General features: G+C 34.1%; 1 protein-coding gene across 1 annotated transcript in view; it reads right to left on the reverse strand.

The window, feature by feature from the left end:
• The window catches only part of FER (FER tyrosine kinase), a 419,902-nt gene that overhangs the window by 329,006 nt on the left and 66,191 nt on the right, over positions 1-24,705 (reverse strand). Inside the window, exons 5-6 of the mRNA XM_039217958.1 lie at positions 18,507-18,606; positions 2,368-2,551 (exon numbers count right to left, since the gene is read on the reverse strand). Of these exons, the coding sequence (XP_039073889.1) occupies positions 2,368-2,551; positions 18,507-18,606 (284 nt within the window). The remainder of the gene's footprint in view (positions 1-2,367; positions 2,552-18,506; positions 18,607-24,705) is intronic.

Raw genomic sequence — 24,705 nt, forward strand, 5'->3', positions numbered from 1 at the left:
TCCCCCACTCATGCTCTGTCTCTGTCTCAAAAATAAATAAACATTAAAAAAAAATTTTTAATATATTAGCTCTAATGAATACAAAAGGAAAAATTATTCTTCAGTAAAGACCCAATCTCCAACTTAAGAATGCTATGCTGTAAAAATATACCACCAGTCAAGAATGGCCTCTATAACAAGTGAGGACAGACAAGCTTATCCTGCCTTTTCCCAAATAAACATCAGGCATTGTTTGCTTTTCTTTTCCAAAAGCATTGCTCATAAAAATTTATTACTGACAAAGTTTCTCTTATTTAATATTCTCCCAATTATTTTATTGTAAATACGCAAATATTGTCTGGGTTAAGAAAAAGAAAAGATTTAGGGTCGCCTGGGTGGCTCAGTCAGCTAAGCGTCCAACTCTTGATTTCAGCTCAGGTCATGATCTCACAATTCATGAGTTCAAGTCCTTCATGGGGCTCTGCACTGACAGCACAGAGTTTGCTTAGGATTCTCTGTCCCTCCACTCTCCCCGCTCTTTCTCAAAATAAACAAATACACTTTAAAAAAATATCTAACTCCTGATTTTGGCTCAGGTCATGATCTCACCATTCCTAAAACCAAGCCCCACATCAGGCTCACACTGACAGCTCAGGGCCTGCTTGGGATTCTCGCTGTCCTTTCTCTGCCTCTCTCTCTCCCTTTCTCTCTCTCTGCTCCTACTTCCACTCACGTGCTCCACTGCTCTCTCAAAATAAATAATAAAATTTTTAAAAAATTTTAACTATTTCAGGTTTGGAAGGATTACAGAAAAAAGTTAAAGAAAAAGGAGAGGCAGAGAAATTTAAAACACTTAGTAAATATTCCGGGGCTTATGACCACATTAAGTGAAAGTACTGAATAATATTAATGTAAATGAGCCTATCTATCGCATAAAGCAATACCATGTATGATATGGAGGTTATTATTAATATCCACCCCAGACAAATGTAATTTTTAAAAAAAGAGGTCTCCTAATGTTACATCAATGTGACACGGAATTCAACTGCAGTTGAAGTCATCGTGCTTGGATATTTTAAATGCTAGATATAAAATAATTTATGAGAAGTTAAAGACAATATGCTATAGAAAACTACTGTGTCTCAAAAAAGAGGAAACTACTGTTTGAAAAAGATATCTAGTGATGAAGATGCCATTGCGGATTCATGTGAAGAGTTTGAAATAATATTGGCTCATGAGAGTAGGAAAGGAAGTATTTCTAAGTCAATAGCATTTAATTGAAAGTAGACATAACTAAATTTATAAATTAAATACTTTAAGTAGATATTTTACTATTTTATTAATACCCTTCAAAGTTTACATACTCAAGTCAACTAAAAACACTTTATTATCTTTTTCCTGGAAAGATGGGAGATCACCTAAACCTGCTCAAAGGAGATGAAATCTACCAAACATGGCTTATCTTCTTCCACTGTCTTGTTTTGATGTCTATGGTAAACAGGTGCTCTTGACTTACTGGCCAAAATAGATTGTTAGCTCCTTGAAGGCAAAAATTGTGCCCAATTCATAGGCAGTGTGCTTTGCATGCAGTAGAACTGCAGTAAACATTTATTGATGCTAACTTCACATAATAAGCTGGCAAAAAAACTTCAAAAAATCCTTTCCTTTGATGGAGCTACAGAGCATAATGCTAAGTGATATAAATCAGTCAGAAAAAGACAAATACCATATGATTTCACTTAAATGTGGAATTAAAAAACAAACAAACAAACAAAACAAGCAAAGGGGAAAAAGAAGCAAGCAAACTCTGTCTAAAAGAAACAGATTTTAATTTGGAGCACACACAGGTGGTTACCAGGGGGGAGGTGGGGTGGGGGATGGGTGGGATAGGTGATAGGGATAAAGAGCACAGAGTTATGTAGAGAATTGTTGAGTCACTGCATTCTACACCTGAAACTAATATAACACTGTATGTTAACTATACTGGAATTAAAATTAAAAACTTAACAAAAAAAAATTCTTTCCTTTGGACTTTTCAGTTGCTCAATATTTGAACACTCATTCTTCTGAAGATACTCACTTAACACTTGACAAGTCAAGAATTTTTTTTCACCTAAATTTCCAGCTTGGGAGTAGAACAAAAACATACAAAAAGAAGGACCATTCTTAGGGCTAGCCAGAAGGCTTAGGAGATGATAATAAACTGAAGGGCGACTAGAAGTGAAAATCAAGAAGGACCAAGGTAAAACAGATTTGAAATACACATTGGGCTAAGTCAGTAATGAAGTTCACAAAACACAGACAACTTCAAAAGCTTAACTAGGAGAGAAAATAATGTTAAAATCATTTCATGAAGGGACTTTATGCCAAATAGGAAATGTATCTTACAGTGCTTTTATCATTTCTTCTTGCATCTTTTGTAAGGAGTCCAAAAGTAAAGGAAGTGTGGTGTCATAATACTGATTCTGATGAAGCTGTGCCCCTTTCAATGCCAATACATACTGATTATGCAACATATGAAGTTTCATGGTGGCTTTGTCGTATCGTTCCTTGGCCTTTTCAGTTTCTTTCCCTGAAGAAAATGTTGAAGAAAGTCAGAGATACAGAAGTTTTATATTCACTATATGCAAACTGAGTGACCACTACTTTATATTATTCCACACATTTTAGGAATAATAACAAAATTTTATTGAACATAATACCACATACCCAGCTCTATGCACAGTACTGCTTCTTTGTCAGTATTTTGCACACAGGCTGCTATTAAGGAGGCATATATTACAGCAAATGTTTGATGAATGAAAGTTAATGTACATTTTTTAATGAAATTACACAAAAAAGTTATCTTTCTTATCTTCAAGAAGCTTACACCAACATGGAACAATAATGCACATGAAACAGTATAACCAAGAAAACAAGAAAGTTTCTAAAAAACGTTAAATTCTGAGGTCAGTGTTTGAGGTTTCAGTAAAGACAAGGGGAGTGAGAGGTGGCTATGTAGAAAAAACAAACCTTAAAAGGTGGGGCATGTCCAGGAAGGTATAAGAAAGACAGAATGGACAATAATTCCTTCCTCTCATCTCATCCTCCCTTTCCACTTTTCTTCCCTTCAATGAATATTATCCACTGATCACCACCAGGAACTGTGCTAAACACTGGGAATTCAGTACCTAGCAAACAGAGTCCTCAACATAACGTCCCTGGTGAATTGAAACACTGAGTGAAAATAGGGACAGAATAAGCAAAATTACACAGGCAAGCAAAGAAATAAGCTCCAAGAATAAGTTTTTAAAAAGTGAAGGAAATATGTCTGTGTAAGTAGGGCAGTTTTAGGTTTTGAATGACTTAAAAATCAAGCAGAGAAATTTAAACTCAATATGGGAAAAGTCCAGGAGATATCAGAAAATATTCACAGATTGACAACATAAACAACTATATAAATAAATGAAAAAAATGTTAATATTTATTTATTTTAGAGAGAGAGAGGGATGGAAAGAAAAAACGAGCAGAGGAAGGGCAGAGAGAGAGGAAGACACTGAATCTGAAGCAGGATCCACGCTCCAAGCTGTCAGCACAGAGCCTGATGTGGGACTTGAACTCACAAACTACAAGATCATGACCTGAGCCACTTAACTGACTGATCCACCCAGGAGCTCCTAAATAAATGAAATTTTTAAGCACATCTTCAATTTTCAGTGTAAAGTGAACAAATATTTTTTGTTAATTATTTAGATTTAGGGAATAAACTTTGCAAAATATTTATTATGTTGAGAATTTTTTAGAAGTTTATTTCATTTCTGAAGGAGAGAGAGAGAGATCAATCAGAGGAGAGGCGGAGAGAAAGGGAGAGAGAGAATCCCAAGTAGGTTCTGCACTGTCAGGATAGAGCATGACACTGCGCTTGACCCATGAACCGTGAGATCATGACCTGAGCTAAAATCAAGAGTCAGATATTTAACCAACTGAGCCACCCAGGCGCCCCTACGTTAAGAATTTTTGAAGCCACAGGCTCTCCTGTGCTGCCACCTGGTGCAGCCTCAACACCAATCTAAGTATTCCCTATAGGTAGGAGTCAGCAAAGCGTTCCCTGTTGGAGAATGTCTCTGGCTAAGGACCAAAAGCAGAGTACAGACAGTAGTATTGTGAAGAGAGGAGACCTCAGACCCTCAGACATACACAGGCAGGGCAACAGAATGAGAATGAGAATTCCCTTGCCTTTCTGATCTCCCCTCTAATTCTTAAACATAGAAACCACATCTAGCAGGCGGAAAACAAAATCTTTCCCGCAGACTGGTAGGTCCCCGCTACCTACAAGTTCTAGTGGTTCCAAGTACCAGAACCACCAATGACTTCCAGGAATCTGCACTGAATTGTTTTACAGAGCATAATTCTCTAGCCATGGCCCATCAGCTGGTTCCTGCACACGGGGACATTATTAATTTCCCAAGTTATTTGCCAATTGCTTCCCTAGAAAACCTATGTTGCTTTATAACATGAAGAACTTCTCAAGGAGAAAACAGTTTAATTACCAGAGTATCTTTCCTAAGCCTTCTCACTGCTGTCTGGAAACAGGTTCTAACACCAGGAAGATGGGAGCAAATATATTAACTCAGTTCTGATCTGAAGGCATCAGAAAAAAGTAACATGAGCCACTAAAGAAATGGATTTTCTCACTTTTGGACTACAACTCACAGGATAATATATTTTATTTCATGACCCAATTATCATATATATTTTTAAATATATAATTAAAATAAATTCATGCAATAACTCTTCCCCTTGCTATGAAGGATGCCCTGATATTTTAAAAAGTTCTGTTATATTTGAATTTTAATTTTTTTTAAATCTTCATGTAGAACCTAGTAAGTTTTTTTGCCTCAGTTAATATAAATCCCTACAGAAATTTTAAGTCCTTCTGTATAATATTAGGGATAACTCTTTTAACTAAGTAGCTACCAAATTACCTCAGTAATACTAATCATGAATGATTGTTAAGTTTCTCAGGAATTTATGAGACTCCTATAATGAAGCTAATACCCAAGAGCCAAAGTGCATACCCAACCAAACTGGAATGGATTTTCTGGTTGGGGGCTAAGTCACATTAACGAGAGGAAAAAGTCCACAAACACCTGCTGCAGAAGCTGCCAGAGTAGCCCTTTCTAAGGCCCTTTTCTTTTTTTAAAATTTTCTTTATCATTTTTAAGCTAGTTTAAGGATATGTTACTTAAAATTTAGCAAATTCTGATAGAAATTCCAACGGTCACATACGATTAGGCAGACAAACTGATTCGAAGTAATAAAGTTTTCTAGAATCTGCATACTGATAAAAAGGAAATAAGGCAAGCATCTACCAGGCAAGAATATTTAAGTACTGTGTTCTAATTTGTTCAATGTTATTGATAAGTCAAAAAGTATAACTATGTAGTAACCATATTTTATGTCATTTTTTAAAAGACTACTTTTTAAATGAACTCTATTACTCCTAATTAATTTCTTGGTTTTTTTTAGTATAACTTCAGGAGTCAAGCTCTCCACACAAACATTTTCATGGAGACATTTAAACCACCCATCTGTCCTCCTATTTGTGCAGATTTTTAAACTGCACACTACCCATCTGTCTTTCTAGCTGGTGAAAAATGATGCACTACATATGTAATACTCAGCTAAGATTTTATAACCTAAAGTCATGTTATAAAAGTTAAGAATTTCTCACTTTTTTTATCATACCCAGTATATGACAAATAATCTGAAAAAGATTATTACAACCATATCAAATTATCAACAGCTTACTAGCGGTCAGTAACACAATTTATAAAAAATTAAATGCCTTTGAAAATATCTAAGGCAGAATTTATTACATCAAGATAGGGCTGCTACTAATAAAGTCCTTAATAAGACCTTTGGGATTAAAACTGAACTTGAGGGTGTGTTTTAGTAGGTTTTTGGTTTGTCTGCTTTTGTACCCTATAGCTCACATACACTTATGCATTTGGTTATATGCTGTGCTTGTGTATGCAGGTGTCGATCAATCAGTTGATGAATCTATCTATATCTCCCTCACATCCTCCCTCCCCTGTAGAAATGAATAAAAAGTTTCAAAAACATGCTCACTTGCTATGATTTCAAAAAGGTGTTTATTAAATTTTTCCTGATTTGCTTTGAAATAATTATTTAGGTCCCATACAAACTATATAAGTAAATTCAAGAAGTAGTAAAACTCTCTGAAAACCAAAGTTACAAATAAAATACTTTCTCTTCCATTCACTTCATAAAACATGCTGCAAAAAAACCGTAACACAATTCTTCTTCCCACATCACTTCTTGGTGCAGAATATTTCACATCACTATTACTCTTTCTTAACTTTTAAATAACCACATTTGAGCTTAAAATTAATAGGAAGTATGAAGAGTAAGTAAATTCTTGTTGACAAACACAGAATTATATCTCTGTTGCCATATGACTTTTTATTTTTTGAATGACAAGAGGCATTGAAGCAGGGCATGGAGTTGTCCTATGTGTCAATTAACAGGGAGGAAAACATCCAATTTTTCCTCCTCCACATAATGAATTTCACAAGAAGATTGTATTATAATTCTTTTGTCACCACTTGTTGACAAATCTGTTTGTAATAACAGAGTGTATACACAACACGCCATGCCATACACAATATTATGAAGCTAGCAAAACTCAAGTACGTAAGTTTGACATTTACAAGAGACAGGCAAGACTACTCATTCAGCTACTATAGAAAGTCAAGTATTTTTTATTATAAACTTCAGAAGCATTTACCATTTGCTAGATATTATGACGGAAAGCCTCCTGATAATAAATGAGAAGTGATTATTTTCAAAAAGCAAAATGCCTACACATAGATTCTGCTTTGATTTGGATAACTAAATATTCTACCATCTAACATTTTTCCTTCCTGTCAAAACATTCCTCCTCAGGGCACATGGGTGGCTCAGTCGGTTAAGCATCCAACTTGGCTCAGGTCATGATCTCATGGTTCGTGGGTTCGAGCCTTACGTCAGGCTCTGTGCTGACAGCTAGCTCATAGCCTGGAGCCTGTTTCAGATTCTGTGTCTCCCTCTCTCTCTGACTCTCCCCTGCTCGTGCTCTCTCTCTCTCAGAAATAAATAAAACATTTAAAAAAATGTTTTTAAACATTCCTCAACTACATAATTTATACTTGTTGCTCTGAGAAAGAAGAAAATGAACAAGAGTTCACCCTATCTTATGAGTTATATGAGACAAAGGTCCACATATGTTTTTTCACATGGAAGTTAAAATTCAAGTATGCAATGTGAGAACAATGAATGAGCCTCCCGTTTAACTCAGCGCTGTTCAGACAAAACTGAAGTTAAGAAGTCATGTTTTGTCTCAGCTTCTCCTTTGATTAGCCATGCAACCCAAACAAGTCATATAATCTAAAATTTGGCTTCTAATTTCTAATCCTGAGAGTGATATTATCTGCCCTTTTCAATTCACTGAGTTGTGATGGAGACTGAATGGCACAAAAATTGTCAAAAGGCAACAGCAAAGGGTAAGGAGAGCATAGAATTGGAGAGCTAAAAAAGTCTTTTAATTATATGCTCCTATAAAGCATTAAAAATACAAACATACATACACACACACACACACACACACACACACCCTGTGCTACTTTTAATAAATTTCCTGGTATAAGAAAACTGATATATCAATCCAGAAATATTTGCTGAACATGTGTTATGGACTTTAAACTGTTCAAGGAGCTAAAACAGTGATATTTTATTTAAAAATTCAACAAAATACCTTTAAAGAGCAAACTAACTGTGCAATATCATTGCATACAGTGATTGCTAGATTCAACTGGCCAACAATCTTTTAATAACCTATAAATTGAATAATATACCATGCTCAAATCTATATTCTATAATTAACAAAGCTGTGAAGGGGAGGATTCTGTTTAGCTGGGATGAAGCAACAGTATAATTCCAAATTTCCCACAGAGCATCTGAAAATGTAATAAAGAACAAAAATAAAAATAAATAAACTCACATCCTCAGCATAGTGGGCAGAGAATGTCCAAATTTTAAACTGTCTATGAGTGGAGGGATGCCTGGGTGGCTCAGTCCAATAAGCGTCTGACTCTTGATTTTAGCTCAAGTAATGATCTCATGGTTACTGAAATCAAGCCCGGCATCACCTGTCAGTGCAGAACCTGCTTGGGATTCTGTCTCTCTAAATAAATAAATAAATAAATAAATAAATATTTTTTAAAAAATTGTCTCTGGGTGGAAAAATAAACACCAAATCACTGCAAAAGATCTCTCACCCTCCCACCTCAAGCTTTCAAGGATAATTTAGGCTGTTCTTAAAACAAGAAAAATGAACGAAAGAGAAAAGGTAGCAACGTGCTTAAGACTGGTCTAAAATCACTATCAGAAAAAGCAAGTTCATTCTATATGTGAAAATACTGGAAAAGCATAATGGTAGTTTACAGAACTGACTGCTCAAAAGGGAACTAAAAGTGCACGTGAAAGGCATGAGAAATGGTCTTAGAAAGGTAACACTTCAGAGGGAGAAATGGTTAAAATGAAAGAACTTGAAAAACTATGAAGGAACAAAAAAGCAAGAGAGGAAAAAAAAAATCCCGTAGGAAAAAATGAAAAGAAAAACAGATAAATAAAAGGACACATCAATCTTTGTCAAGAGCACGAAGGATACAAGATTTTACTCTACTTGCAAGTTAACAAATCAGTCTGCCTCAACTTCACGGAGGTGGGCAGAAGACGTAAGTCCTGGGACAGAAACAAAGGGCAGTTTATTTTTCAAAGTAACATCAGTAAACAGAGGATCATCATTTAGTGGTGGGGGGTAACCCATTAAATAAAGTCAAATGGCAACCAACAAACTAGTAAAAAATACATGTACCAGGAATAACAGATGAAGGGATATTCATTGTAACATACTTAAAAATTCTTAAAATTTGGGGCACCTGGATGGCTCAGTCGGTTAGGTGTCCGACTCTTGATTTCTGCTCAAAATAATTATAGAAGATAATAATTCTCTAAGTTTATAGTTTTATATGGTACTGACTTTTGGAACCATTAATGTTTAACCATTAATGAGACAGATAAACAAAAAAACAAGAATAAGAGAGGACAAAACAATGTAACATGAGATAAAATAGAAACAAATGAACCAAACTGTATTTCCAGTAAATAACTCATTCACACTGAAAGAAGTGGGGAAGAAAAGAATTAGTCTAAGTAACTTAAGCAAACAATATTTGATTACAACAAAAGGCTAAAGACTAAAAGAGCTCTCAAGAAACAATGAATTGTTGTTTCTTTAAGAGGTAGGAGTTAGCAATTCTGAAATGATTTTCTGTTATTTTAGGATTGAGCAAGTAAGTAAATTGGGAATAACAGAAGCCAGATTCCCCACTGTCAGAAAAAGCAGTTGCAAATACATAAACAGGAAAACACAGAATGAACACATGACACTGGACTAGAATTGGAAGTATCACTACAAACTCTTTAGTTTCAATACAGATAGATCAACAGATATAGAAATAGGCACTGATACACTTGTGTGCGTTTCTTATTTCTTATCTCTGTGCACTGAGAGGACTTAGAACAAAGATATCCCCATAGCAGTGATCACACCCACTACCCAAATAATGGGTTCTAAATACTAAATGGCAAACTACTAAAAGAAACTATGGTTCCTTAGAGAAATGGAACAGGATCTAGAGCATGAAAAGTATAAGATGAGCCAGAAAATAAGTGCTCCATGAATGACAAGAACACATCAAAAGGACAGAGGAGCCACTCTGAGTTTCTCTCTCTCACATACAGAGAAAGAAATGATAAAGCAAATGTGGTAAAATATTGATATTTGGGGGAGTATGAGTGAAGGTATTCTTTGTATCCTTCTTTCAATAGATCTGTAAATTGGAAATAATGTCAAAATGAAAGTTAAAAATTGAAAGTTGTAAAAATCTGATCAAAAGTCAAAAGTATCTGAATATTCATTCAATCTAAAAACAGTGGAGTTATTTAGTCTAGTGATTAAACATCTCAATGAGCTGTTCTTTAAATACCAAAACATTTACTTCCTAAGATAGAAAGGAAAACTAGGTTTTGATATGTATGACTCAAAGTAGGTGGGTTTCCACTATGAATATTATTAATACATAAATATAGCCAGAATGAAAACAAAACACAAACATCATTCTGCTTTATAAGACTCGTCAAGTGTGTGGAGTAACAACATTTCCAGCAAATTAAGGGCTTTCATCCTTTAAATCTTTATCCACATACCATGGTGTTTCAGGCTCTGTGAAGGACAGGCAGTCTCTTCCTAACAGATGCTTAGGAAAAAATTAAAACAAAGGCTCACAAAACAGCCATCATGTTAGGATATACAGAGGAGGAAGTGTAGAGATCAATATTTAGCATAAAAAACCAACCAATAACTGACCTCAAACTCTAAATGATGTACTATAATACACAAGGTTATCAAATAAGTTGATGAATACCTTTAAGTAAGAGGCTTAAAACCTACAGGAAGAAACAAAGTATTGGTCGCCTCTCAAGAAAATAAATAGGTAACAGGTAGAAGAAAAACTTTTCACTATATACTTAACTGGCCTATAACTTGTGATTTTGAATTTGGAATCATGTACATAAGTGTGAAGAGGGAGTCCGTGAACTCCCTTAAGAGAAGAAATCTCAAGAAAACTTCAACAAGCTTTAACCATATATCTACCTACTTATCTGTACAAAGCTGCATGTCTGGCCTTCTCTTAGACTACTACTATGAAAACATGGCCCTTGCCCCTACCTAAAACCAATCCATTCACTTGGGTACTGAATTCATCACCTCTTAACTACTCAAAGACACTGCCATAGCCATTCTTCCTCCATTCGGCTACCTCATAAGCTTTTCCTTTTCTCCCAGAGCATTTTCAACAGCAAACAAGCTGTAATTGCTCCTAATCCTTAAAAAAAAGAAAAGAAAAGAAAAGGAACCATCCTCCCTGGACTACTTTTAGTAACCTCCTTCTCTCTCCTTTACTGCAAAACTCCTGAAAAGATTTGTCTACACCAGTGATCTCCAGTTTCTTTTTTCTCATTCTTTTTTAAACCCATCCCATTTAAGCTTTTCCCTCTACTGCAATTCTGAAACTGCTCTTTTCAAAGTCTCCAATAACCTACACTTTACAAAACCCAAATCTTGGTCCTCATCTTATTACTTAACCTAGTTGATCTCTTGTTCTTCCTCAAAATCCTTTCCTTCCCCATTTGGCTTCCAGAATAACACGTTCTTTTAGTTTTCCTTTTATCTTCGTGTGCTTTATCATTTCTTCCTCATTTCCCTGACTTCTTAATGTTGGGCTCAGTCTGAGGAACCCTCTCTTTTCTGTCTTAATGAACACCCTTAGTAATATCATCAAACAGCATGGCTTAAATACTAACTAACATTCAAGTTTACACTTTTACTCCAGACCTCTCCCAGGAATTCTCCAGAGCTAGAAATTCAAGTACAAACTTGACATATCTACTTGGATAAAAAGAATCTAAAAATCAGACTCCTGATCTTCAACTCCAAATCTGCTACTCATATATTTTTCTTTACCTCAGTTACCCATCTTTCCAATTGTTCAGACCAAAAATCTTGAAATCATCCTTGACTTCTTTCCTTCACAATCTCCAATTCATCAGCAAATCCTTTAGGCTCTATATTCAATATATACATACATGGATTCCATATTTCTGAATTCACTTACTGCCTAAAATTATTTGTAATCCTCAAATCAATATACAAAATGCTTTCCAGATCAATAACAGATATACACATATGCAGAACAGCACAAGAGTCATTTGATATACATGTTCCCAAGAGAAGTCAAACAAGGCTGTCTGCCTTTTTGTTTCGGTTCTCATACTATAAGCTGTCCATTCTGCAATCTATTTAGTTCCACATTTATTGCATTTTTGTGCTTTTACTTGATGATTTTTCTGTTTAAAATGGTCAAAATTAACACTAAAGTGCTGTCTAGTATTCTTATGATTAAGAAGGCTACAGTGTGCTTTATAGAGAAAATACGTATGACCGATAGCTTTGTTTAGTCATGAGATGTAACACTGCTGGTTTTGAGTTCAATGTTAATGAATCAACAACATACATTAAAGAAGGTGTATTTGAACAGACACATACATAAAACAAGATGATGTATTAATCAGTCACCAAAAATGTTGTGACCTTGCTTACAGGAGCTTAACCCCTAATGTTATGTCCACAGGGGGCAATGATTCAGTACTCAGCTAATACTAATTTAGTGTTCAGACTGATTTCATAGAACGTAACTACTGTAAATACCAAGAATCCACTGTATATTGACCAGAAATTAACCACTTCTCACCACCTCTGTTACTACCACCCCAGGTCCAGTTCAGCATCTGCCCTTGCCTGGATTTCTTCAATAGCCTGGAAGTAATCTCCTCACTTCCATCCTCCCTCCACCCCTCAGAGGAGTCTCAACAAGGCTCCCAAATTATCCCATTAAAATATTGCTCAGTCCCTGTAATTCTGCTGCTCAAAAGCCACCATCGCTTCCCATTTTACTTAGAGTAAAAGCCAAAGTGCTTTAAAATAATGACCAAAAGCCTATACAATCTGTGCCTCCCTCGCCACTCACCATCACTCTTTCTCTCTGATTTCACCTCTTTCCTTTATCAGTCCCCCAGCTGTAGCCACACAGACATTTGCACTACTCCTCAAATATTCCAGACATGATCCCCTCCCAATGAATTTGCTTTGGCTATTCCCTCTACCTGGAGTACTCTCTGCCCCAGACAACCATACATGTCACTTCCTCATTTCCTTCATTTTTCATTTAAATGTCTCTTTCTCCATGAGGCCTGACTGATCATTCTCTCAACATCCTATCTACCTTCTGTGCTCCATTTTTCTCCATGGTACTTATCACCATCTAACATACTATGTTTCACTTATTTATGGTGTTAATTAGCTATCTTCCTCTCCAAAATGTAAGCCTGAGAGAGGCAGGAATTTTTATACGGTTTGTTATCTACAGTATCCCTAGTGCAAATAACAGTGCCTGGCACATGAAAAGAAAATGCAAAAATTGATATACTTCTTATTCTTAAAAAATAAACTTAAGCTTAAATAAAATTTTTAAAAAGTTAAAAGTTATAGAAAGATTACAATTTTACCTTCTGCATCTGTTTATATCATCTTTCTAGTAATCAAATCCAAAACTAATATTGTTAAGGAGCTCACCTACAAAATATAGAGGAAAATCAGCAAAAGATTATAATTTCTCTTAATCTCTTTGTATATGAAAGTTAGCTTTGTTTCTTTAATAAAACTAAGAAAATAGGGACAAACCAAATTATTGTGCCTTAATTTTGTTTCCATTTTAGGAAGTTACTTGCAGACTATAAATGAATCATGTAGCATATTCCACCCCACATAATATTTCAGCATCTAATGAATATTGTAACCGTCACTCCAATTTCTGCAACTTTAACCCAATGCAAATTAGATTAACAATGAAGAGTGTCATTACTCTTTATGACCTTGTAAAGCTCTATCATATTAAACTCCATGCAGTGAAAAGCATTCATGCCATAAATTAGCTGCTGATATATCATCTATTAATAAGTAGGTCCAAAGAAAGAAACGAAAAGAAAATCTCTCACTCTCAAGCCACATCAACAGAAATGATGAGCAACAAACATAGCTTGAACTTTCAGCTTTCGTCTTTAGCAAGTCCCATATCCAAAATGCATTTCTTCCTTATGTTGAACTGAGAGGTAAATCTGAGTTTCAGAATACTTGTCTAGGGGACTTCCACATATCATGCATACATGATGGTGATTTTTAAAAACTCCAAGATTTAGAGATTATTGAATAAGAAGGCCATTCTTGTTGGACTAAAAATGAGAAAATCAACTAAAAGAGCCTTTTAAAAGTTTTACTCATTTTTTTAAAATTTGGATTTATTTAAACATAAATTTAACCATCTGTCTCAAATCTGGACTCATTTCAAACTGTTTTTCATAATTAAAGTACTCTAAAGAGACAATTCAATGGATCTAATCAATTTTAATTGGCTATAAAATACCACAGAACTATTCATAATGCATGAAGAGGCAATGTAAGAAAATCTACTTCCCAATTACAGAAAAATTTACTTTTGAATGAGACTTGTAGCGAACTCCCCACAGTTCTAGCAGTAGGTATCTTCTTATTCTGTCTGCATAGGTTAAGTGAGGGCCTGTACATAATCAGAGAATTTACAAATCTCTTAGCACTCTGTTTTGTTTCCCACAAAGAAAGAAAATTTGAGAGTTTGTTTCCCTACTCTTGTTATAAAAGTGGGTAGACAGAGCTCCTTTTAAACTTCTCTAGACTGACTATTATGAGCATGTGTGATGTGGAGGAGCTCATCCTGTTTCTTTTTCCTGAAATATGATGTGTGATAAAGCAGAAGCATTCACACTTGTACTCATACAAGAGAAACCCCTGCAAATGTTACTGTGGTATTTTGAGTCTTGGTAAATATAAAACACCAGCATGATTGCAGTCACACAGAATCAATTAAATAGGCTATATCAGAATACGTAACTATGAGAGTTATTTTGAACAGCTTTTCTGATACTTCAGTATATCTTCAAGCAAACTATAAAACTTCAAAGCAAAACTGTATTTAAATTCACTTAATACCATATGGTTCCACTCTTAAAAAAATATAATTTAACTCTGGAAAAAATGCTACATGGCATATGAACAAGGGGATTCCATGTAGCCTTATATGTCAAGATTATGTATATTTTTAAAAACATAAACGAGTGGAAAATTATAGTGAGTTTTTAAAAATCTGAGAATGAAGGACACCTAGGCGGCTCAGTCGGTTAAGCATCCAGCTTCACTCAGGTCATGATCTCACGGTTTGTGGGTTCGAGCCCCGCATCAGGCTCTGTGCTGACAGCTAGCTCAGAGCCTGGAGCCTACTTCTGATTCTGTGTCTCCTTCTCTCTCTGCCCTTCTTATGCTTGCACTCTGTCTCACCCAGTCTCTCAAAAATAAATAAATATAAAAAAAATCATTTTTTAAATCTGAGAATGAATAAACTCATACAACTCTCAGAACAAATGAAGAAGGATGATGAAGCCCACTAAGACTCTAAACTTAGGTTAATGTGTTAAGCAGATACCTGGAAGATTTAAGAAAAGACCCATATCACAATTATTCAGGCATAATCTGCGACACCTGAGATGGAAATTACATTACATGGGATTAAAGAGAAATAGACCTTATAGAAAATAAGATGAGTACACTTGCAAACAGAGTCATAGAAACTAACCAAAACGAAACAGAAACAGAAAATAAGACAAGCGGGCAAAAAATGAAGAGTATCAGTAGGCTGTGAGACAACTCTGAGCAGCCTAAGATACATGCAGCAAGAGTCTCTAGCAGAGAACAGAGAGGGGGACACAGAAAATACATGTGAGGAAATAACGGCTGAAAGTTTTCCAAATTTGATGAAAATTATAAATTCTCAGATAAAGGAGGCTCAAAAAAAAAAAAAAAACTATAGCAATGTATATCATGACCAAATTTCTTAAAACCAATGATAAAAAGAGTAGCTAAAAGCTACCAAAGGAAAATAAAATGTGCAGAGCAACAAGGATAAAGATTAGATTTCTCTGATATAACACTAGCACAACATCTTTAAAGACCTAAAGAGGGAAAAAAATGACAAAATAGAACTCTATAACCAACAAAGATATATTTCAAATACAAAGGTGAAATAAAACCTTTTTCAAGCATGCAAAACTGAAAGAATTTATTGCTTACAGACATACATTACAAGAAACATTAAAATAAGTAATTCAGGCAAAAGTAAAATGATGCCAGATGGAATACAAAATGCTAGAAAAGATAACTACATAGATAAATATATAAAATGTTCTGTTGTAATTTTAAAAATAACTATTTAAACAAACAGAAACATTAACAGGTAGCATGGAGCTTACAACATGTGCAAAAGTAGAATATATTACAACAATAGCACACAGACCGGAAGATGACACTATTGTAAGGGTTCCATGTTAAAAGCAAAGGGTTATAATATCACTTGAAGATATACTATCGTAAATTAAAGATAACCTAACAGAACAAAAAGTTATAGGTAATAAGACAACAAAGAGAAAAAAAGGAATCAAGAAAATGTTTCAATTCATCCAAAAGAAGGCAGATAAAATGAAAAGGAAAATAAAGAATAAATGGGAAAATAGAAAACAAAGAGCAAAATGAAATATTTAAATATAATATTATCAAAGTCACATTACATATACTTGAATGATCCCAGTTAAAAGGTAGAAATTAACAAGCTAAAAAAGGAAGACCTGACTATATGCTGCTTACAAGAAATGTAATTCAAAAATAAAAACAGAAACAGATTGAAGGTATTCACTCTCACTGCCTAGCTGTCCCTAGAACCCACTTCAGAACTGCCCTGGCCTGGCCTATACAATGGCCTAAAGTTCTAACACAAAGTCTGCAAATGTTGGAAGATATGCCATCATACTATCCTTACAAAGAGTAAATAACTTCACAAAAGAACCCGTATTTATTTCTATATCAAACATTAAAAAGTTTAATAAGAGAAACAAAGTATTCAAAAATATAATTTTATACTTCTTCACATAAATGGGAATATAAAGACAGTGCTGATTCTAAAAAGAGAAATTCACATGTGTCATGTATCAAACACAATTATATAAGAAGTTATTTTAGAAATATATATTCCATATATTATAAGTTGACTTGACAGCAGTAATCAAATTCTTGAAAATAGGAAAATATTATCACTAATAACTTTAGAAGGAGAAGTGTAAATAAGTTCACATATTTTAATTTCAGGAGATTCAGTCAAATAATAAATTTCTTGGGACTAATTAAAACTACAGTCTTCAGGGAGAGCCTGGGTGGCTCAATCAGTTAAGCATCTGTCTTAGGCTCAGATCTTGCGGTTAGTGGGTCCAAGCCCCACATCAGGCTGTGCTGACAGCTCAGAGCCTGAAGCCTGTTTCAGATTCTGTGTCTCCCTCTCTCTCTGCCCCCTCCCCCCACTCAAAAATAAATAAACATTTAAAAAATATTTTTAACTTAAAAAAAAAAACACCTGCAGTCTTCAGGGGAGCCTGGGTGCTTCAGTTGGTTGAGCAACCCACTCTTGATTCTGGCTCAGGTCAGGATTTCATGGTTCATGAGTTCAAGTCCCACATCAGGCTCTGTGCTAACAGTGCAGAGCCTACTTGAGATTATACTCTCTCTGCCCTTCCCCTGCTCCCTCTCTCTGTCTCTCAAAATAAAGAAAGAAACTTTATTAAAAAACAAAAACAAAAAAAATCTTCAGGTTTTCTAGTTGCCTTTCTACTATTAATACAATATTAAGTTGCATTTTATCTAGATTAACAGTAATAAAAAAATAAAGAACAATTACTATCTGTAAAAAATCTTTCCTAGTGTAAGTACTATGTACAAGAACTATTTAAAATGTTATTATGACATTAGAAGTAGATTTCATTTTTTAAAGCAAAATCAACGACATCATTACAAAGGAAAGAAGTAAGAAAGGGAAGGAGGGAGAACTGTGTGTTAAGCAGTGTCTGTTTTAGTGTACTGTGATTAACAACATAAACATGGGGTTTTCATTGCGCAAGATATATTCAAATGGAAGAGCTGTTTATTTCATTTACCTCCACAAAATAAGACTGTAATACACAAGGAAAAGACCAAAAGAAATACATTAGTAAAAAGAAAAAGAAGATAGAGTTACTAATAATGCTTATATTTAGACAGGAAGATTTTTTTTAAAAAAAACCTCCAACTTTTATCATTAAAAAAATCTAAATATGAAGACTGTTTACTCACATTTAAAGACTAATAACCATAATCCTTGTTTCAAACATAAATAATATGTTTCTCTTCCTATTTGCTTCCAAAGCTTCTTATGAAAATGTTAGGACAATATAGGCACATAAAATTAAGCTACAAAGGCAAAATAATGGTATAAAATGATCTGGCTATTTTACTGGCTTTTAAATGCCACAAGCAAAAAGGCTAAAAAAGGTATCTAAACAAATACAACCTTATTTTTCTTTCTTATACTCAGTAATTATATAAGTAAATCTGATGCTAGAGAGAAATTTTTAAGTATTCCCTGCATTCTATTTATAAGTACTACATAATTCAACTTCATATGAGCTACTCAAACATACTTTACATCATTTCAAAAAAATAAATAAAAAAGTAAAAAAACTTATAAACAGTTTGACAATCTATTGTATTGACAATCAAACAGTCTATTTTGACATATTTTTATATTTTTTAAATGTGAATTGGTCTAAGTGGAATTATTCTGCTATTTACAAAGACAATCTTCAAATGATAAGAATAAAAATCACTAAAATAAACATTTTTCATAATTTTGCCATACCTTTAGCTAAAGCTTCTTTATATTTCTCTCTGGCAGAATTCATTTCTTTTATTAACTGTCTATAGCTGGACTTTAATTTCTCTAATTCTGTCTTTGTGACCTGTCAAAAAAAAAAAAATGCAGAACAAATTTTAAATGCTTAAATTTATATCTGTCAAGAACTTAAGTCCCAAAGCATTAACTGATATACATTTTTTCATTGCTTATAGATCAGGGTTGCTCCTTAATATACATTATAGACAATATATTAAAGACTGGTTTAAAAATCAATGATAAATTCAACACCATATGAAAAAAGAAAAACATCTCTTAATAGAAAAGCAAGTCAAGAAATAGTGCTGTCATCATCTAAAATTTAAAGACCAGTAGATTAATATTCCATGTATAAAATATTTTTTTAAAAAATATTTATTTTAATTTTACAGAGTAACTCTGAGTTGTTTTATTTTACCAGTTCTAACATTAGTTTTATTTGGTTTTGTGCTTTGGATTTTTCAGATATTATAACACCACCTTAAAGAACACATATCTAACAATCACTGTTGGCTACATAATAATCATGACAGTCGTCATTACATACATACATGAATTCAGTTATTATATCTATAGAAAGACTACACAAATGCAGGTCCTTGATTCTGTAGTCAAAACACATTTAAATACCCTTTAAGGGGCAAAATAAGAGTCCGAGATGGTATCTGAAAAACTTCTAATATACCTTTGAGAAGACTAAGATATCAGTAGCATCGAAAACTTACAAAAAGGACATAAGCAACTTGATAGAATATCCCTGAGTCCACTTTTAACAATCTCTGCATCGTAATTGTTCTTGATGGCACAGAGGATAACATTATACAAAATAAACCAAAAATGCAACAAGTATGATAAAGACATAAATGAATGTGAATCATTTTTTTAAAAAACTCAATAATTAACTTTTTTAATGGACTTTATATATTTTTAGAGCAGATTTAGTTTCTATTCAAAACTGAACAGAAAATAGAGATTTCCCATACACCTTCTATACACTCTGATACACAGCCATCCCTCACTAGAGGGGTACGTTTGTTACAGTAGATGAACCTACAATGACACATCATTATCACCCAACATCCATTAGTTTCATTCCTGGTATACATGCTATGGATGTGAACAAATAAAGCAACATATATCCATCATTATTGTATCATACAAAGTAGTTTCAGTCTCCTAAAATCCTCTGTGCTCCACCTATTTATCATATAATAGAAACATGCAGTATGTACCCTTTTCAGATTGTTTTCTTTCATTTAGTAATACGTAAGTTTCCTCCATATCTCTTTGTAGCTTAATAGCTCCTTTCTTTGAGCATTAAATAATATTCCATAGTCAATATTCTTTTGACTATTCTGGGACTTTTGCCTCTCCATATAAACTTTAGAATCAGTTTCTCAATATCCGCCACCCCCCCCCCAAAAAAAAACCTTGTGGATTGGGATTGTGTTAAATCTAAAGAGGAAGCTGGGAACAACTGACATCTTGACAATATTGAGCCTTCTCATCCACAAATATGGAATACCTCTCCAATTATTTCAATTCTTTGATTTCTCTCATTGGAGTTGTTTTCCTCCTATAGATCTTATACACACATTGTTAGATTTATACCTAAGCATTTCATTTTTGGAGGTGCTAATGAAAAGGGTATTGGTTTTAATTTCATATTCCACTTGTTTATTGCTGATATATAGAAAAGTAACTGAATTCTGTAGGTTAACACTGTATCCTGCAACCTTGCTAAAATCACTTATTAATTCCAAGTTTTTGTGTTGACTCTCTTGGATTTTCTACATACACAATTCTACATAGACAAAGACAGCTTTATTTCTTTATTCCTAATCTGTATATATTTATTTTATTCTTCTTGTTTATTGCATTGGCTACGACTTCTGGTATGATGTTAACAAGTGATGGTAAGAGGACACATTCTTGCCTTACTTCTGATCTTAACAGGAAAGTTTCGATTTTCTTACCATTAAGCATGGGGTTTAGCTGTAGGTTTTCTGTAGATATTCTTTATCAAGTTAAAGAAGGTTTTCTCTTTTCCTAGCTTACTGAGAGTTTTTATCATGAATGGGTACTGGACTTTGTCAAATTTTGTCAAGTGCTTTTTCTACATCTCTTTGCATGCTTATGTGATTTTTCTTTTTTTAATCTGTTCATGTAATGGGTTCCACTAATTTTCAAATGTTGTACCAGACTTGCATATCTGATATGAATCGCACTTGGTCATGATGTACAATTCTTTTTATACATTGTTAGATCTGATTTCCTAATAGTTTGTTAAGGATTTTTGAGTCTATGTTCATGACAGATATTGGTCTGAAGTTTTCTTTCCCTCTAATATCTTTTCTGGTTTGGTAATCCTGTCTCATAGAGTGAGTTAGGAAGTATCCCTCAATCTCCTTGTCTGAAAGAGTTCGTAGAGAATGGTATGATTTCTTCCTTAAATCTTTGATAAAATTCACCAACTAAGCCTGAAGCTTTCTGTTTTGGAAGTGGATCAATTATTGATTCAAATTTCTTTAATAGATAGATGTCCTTTCAGACTGTCTATTTCTTCTTGTCTGAGTTTTTAGTAGACTGTGTTCTTCAGAGAATTGGCAAATTTCTCAAAGGTAATCAAATCTGTGGGCAGAGTTGTTCACAGTATTCCCTCATTACCCTTTTATATGGACTATATAGTGACTTCCCCTCTTTCACTTCTGATATTATTAATTTGTACCCACACTGGTTTTACTAGTTAGCCTGGTTACAAGCTTATTGATTTTATTGATCTTTTCAAAGAACTAGTTTTGGTTTTGTTCATTTTTCAATTGATTTCATGTTTTCACTTTCACTGATGTTCACTCTAATTTGTATTATTTCCTTTCTTCTGCTTACTTCAGACTCAATTTGCTCTTTCTTTTTTTTCCAACGTCCCAAGGTAGAAGTTTAGATGATTGATTTTAGATCTTTTTTTTTCTTTCCTAACATGCATTCAATGCTATAAATTTCCATTTAAACACTGCTTTTGCATTCCATAAACTTTGATATGTTTTAGTTTCATTTTCATTTAGTTCAAAGTATTTTTTGTTTCTCTTAAGATTTCTTCTTTGATCTACGCGCCATTTAGAAGTATGTTGTTTAATTTTTTCTGAAGAAGACATAAAGATGGACAACAAACACATGAAAATATGATCAACATCATTCATTATCAGGGAAATGCAAACCAAAATTACAATAAGATATCACCTCACACCAGGGAATATTGCTAAATTAACAACATAAGAAACAAAGGGTACTGGCAAGGATGCATATAAAGGGGAACACTCTTACACTGTTGGTAGGAATGCAAACTGGTACAGATACTTTAGAAAACAGGAGGTTCCTCAAAAAGTTAAAAATAGAACTACACTATGATCCAGCTATCTTTCTATTACTGATTCCTAATTATTTCCATGGTGGTCTCAGAGCAGACACTGGATGATTTCTATTCTTCTAAATTTATTAAGGTGTTACTAATCTAGAATGTGGTCTATCTGTTGAATCTTCCATTTGAGCTTCAAAGAATGGGTATTTTGCTGTTGTTGACATAGTTCACAGACGTTTATTATATCTAAATGATTAATAGTATTATTACTTTCACCTATGTCCTTACTGATTTTCTGCCTGGTGGGTCTTCCATTTCTGATTGGGTATACTGAAGTCTCTGATTGTAATAGAACATTCATCTATTTCTCCTTGAAATTCTATCAGTTTTTGCAGTTTCAACAGTATTTTGATATTATGTTGCAGGGCTTTACACAACTTAGGGATTGTTATGTCTTCTTGCAGAACTAATTCCTTTATCATTATGTAGTTGCCCTTTTATCTCCAAGAAGGTTCCTTGCTTTGAAGTCTGCTCTGTCTGAAATTAATACAGTTAACTTCTGCTTTCTTTTGATTCGGATTAGCATAGTATATCTTTCTCCATCCATTTACTATCAATTTATATGTGTCTTAATATTTAAAATGAGTTTATTTTAGACAACATATAGTTAGATCTTGTTTGTAAACCCACTCTGACAATAACTGTCCCTTAATAGGCTCGTTTAGACCACTGACCTTCAAAGTACTTATTCATATACTTTGATTAAGAAGTACCACTATTTGTTAGTTTCCTATTTGTTTTCCTTGTTATTTGTCCTTTTCGTCTTACACTCTTTTTCTATTTTTCTGTAGTTTTAAGGCAGTATTTTATACAATTCCATCCTCTCTTATTTCTTAGTGTATCAGTTATATTTCTTTTTAAACTATTTCTAGTAGGCACCCTAGAGTTCACAATATGTGTTTGTAACTAATACAAGCCTACTTTCAAAGACCACTATACCACATGAATTTCTTACAATAAGAAAACAATCCTAATTCCTCCTTCCCATCCCTTATATCATTGCTGCCAATCATTTCACATATATATAAGCATAAACTATAAATATGTACATGCACAAGATATATTCATGACTGTACATAGCCAAATATTGTTACTGTTTTTATTCTCATTAAAGTGTTACATGTTAAATTAAGAATGAGAAAAATAAGTTTTTATTTTACCTTCACATTCCTTCCCCAGTGCTCTCCCTTTCTTTATGTAGATGTGAGTTTCTGACCTATATTATTGTCCTTCTCAGTCCACTGGCCACAAATTTCCTCAATTTTTGTTTGTCAAAGGAAATCTTTATTTCATTTTTGAAGAATAATTTCACAGAGCTCAGAATTCTAGGATAGTGGGTTTTTTCTCTCAACACTTAAACATTTCATTCCACTCCCTTCTTGCCTACTTAATTCTGAGGAAAAGTCAGATGTAATTCTTATATTTGTTCTTCTATAGGTAAGGTGCTTTTGTACTCAGGCTTCTTTCAGGATTTTTTATCTTTGATTATCTGTAGTTCAAAATAGACATGTCTAGGGTGTAGTTTTTTGGTTATTTATTCTGCTTGGTGTTCTCTGAGCTTCCTGGATCCGTTGTTTGAGTCTGACATTAATTTGGGGAGATTCTCAGTCATTATTGTTTCAAATATTTCTTGTTCCTTTCTCTCCTTTTTCTCCTACAGGTATTCCCATTATATATATGTGACACCTTCTGTAGTTACCCCACAGTTCTTGCATATTCTGTTCCTTTTTTTTTTCAGTCTTTATTCTCTGCTTTCAGTTTTATAGACTGATATATCCTCAACTTCAGAGATTCTTTCCTCAATTGTGTCTAATCTCCTAGTAAGCCCATCAAAGTCATTCTTCACTTCTGTTACAGTATTTTAGATCTCTAGCATTTCCTTTTGGTTCTTTCTTAGAATTTTCATCTTTATACTTACATCATCCATCTGTTCTTTCACACTTTTTACTTTATCCATTAGAGCCCCTAGCATATTATTCATAGTTGTTTTAAATTTCTGGTCTGATAATTCCAACATCCCTGCTGCATCCGGTTCTGATGCTTGTTCTGTCTCTTCCAAGTGTGCATGTTTGGCTTTTGGTATGCCTTGTTATTTTTAAACCCTCTGATTAGGTCTCAGTCTTTTATTGGGCCTGTGCCTCTGGCTGCGAACTTCCTATGTGCTACTCAGCTGACTAGCACACTCCCCACTCAGACAGGGCAGGAGTTATGAATCCCCCTTGCCGCAGATTAGTGAGGTCACAGGTAAACAGTTTCTCCTCAAAGCAGACTTTATTAAGAACAGAATGCTTTGACATATATCAAAATGCTTCCTTTCCCCCTCCCCCATCCTGGAGCATGCATGAGATTTTTCTCCAATAATCACTGTGAGAACCCAGTAGAGGTCTGGGAGGCAAAACTCATAGAAGTGTGGAGGCCTCTCAATAACTGTCTCCTCCTGGAGGTTCTGTCAGAGTTGTTCACACTGAGCATCCAGAATTTGCTAGTTACAGTCCACGTTTTTCTATAACCAGTACTGTTTCCCAAAGAGGCTTTTGCTCTGTTAAGTTGTGATTCTCTGTATTCGCTTATCTGTCTCATCAATTTTAGAGGGGGCCATCTGCCTTGTCACATCACTTCTCTTAAGGATCTAAGAACAGTTGGGTGATTTTTCAATGTGTTCAAATTTTAACTCTGTTGGGACTGAGCTACAACTTCCAATCGTCTTACATGCCTTACATGCCAGGCTGGAAACTGAAGTCTTAACTTCTC

The sequence above is a fragment of the Hyaena hyaena genome, unplaced genomic scaffold (assembly GCF_003009895.1).
Source record: "Hyaena hyaena isolate Hyena2069 unplaced genomic scaffold, ASM300989v1 scaffold_726, whole genome shotgun sequence".
In the NCBI taxonomy this organism is placed as follows: Eukaryota; Metazoa; Chordata; class Mammalia; order Carnivora; family Hyaenidae; genus Hyaena; species Hyaena hyaena.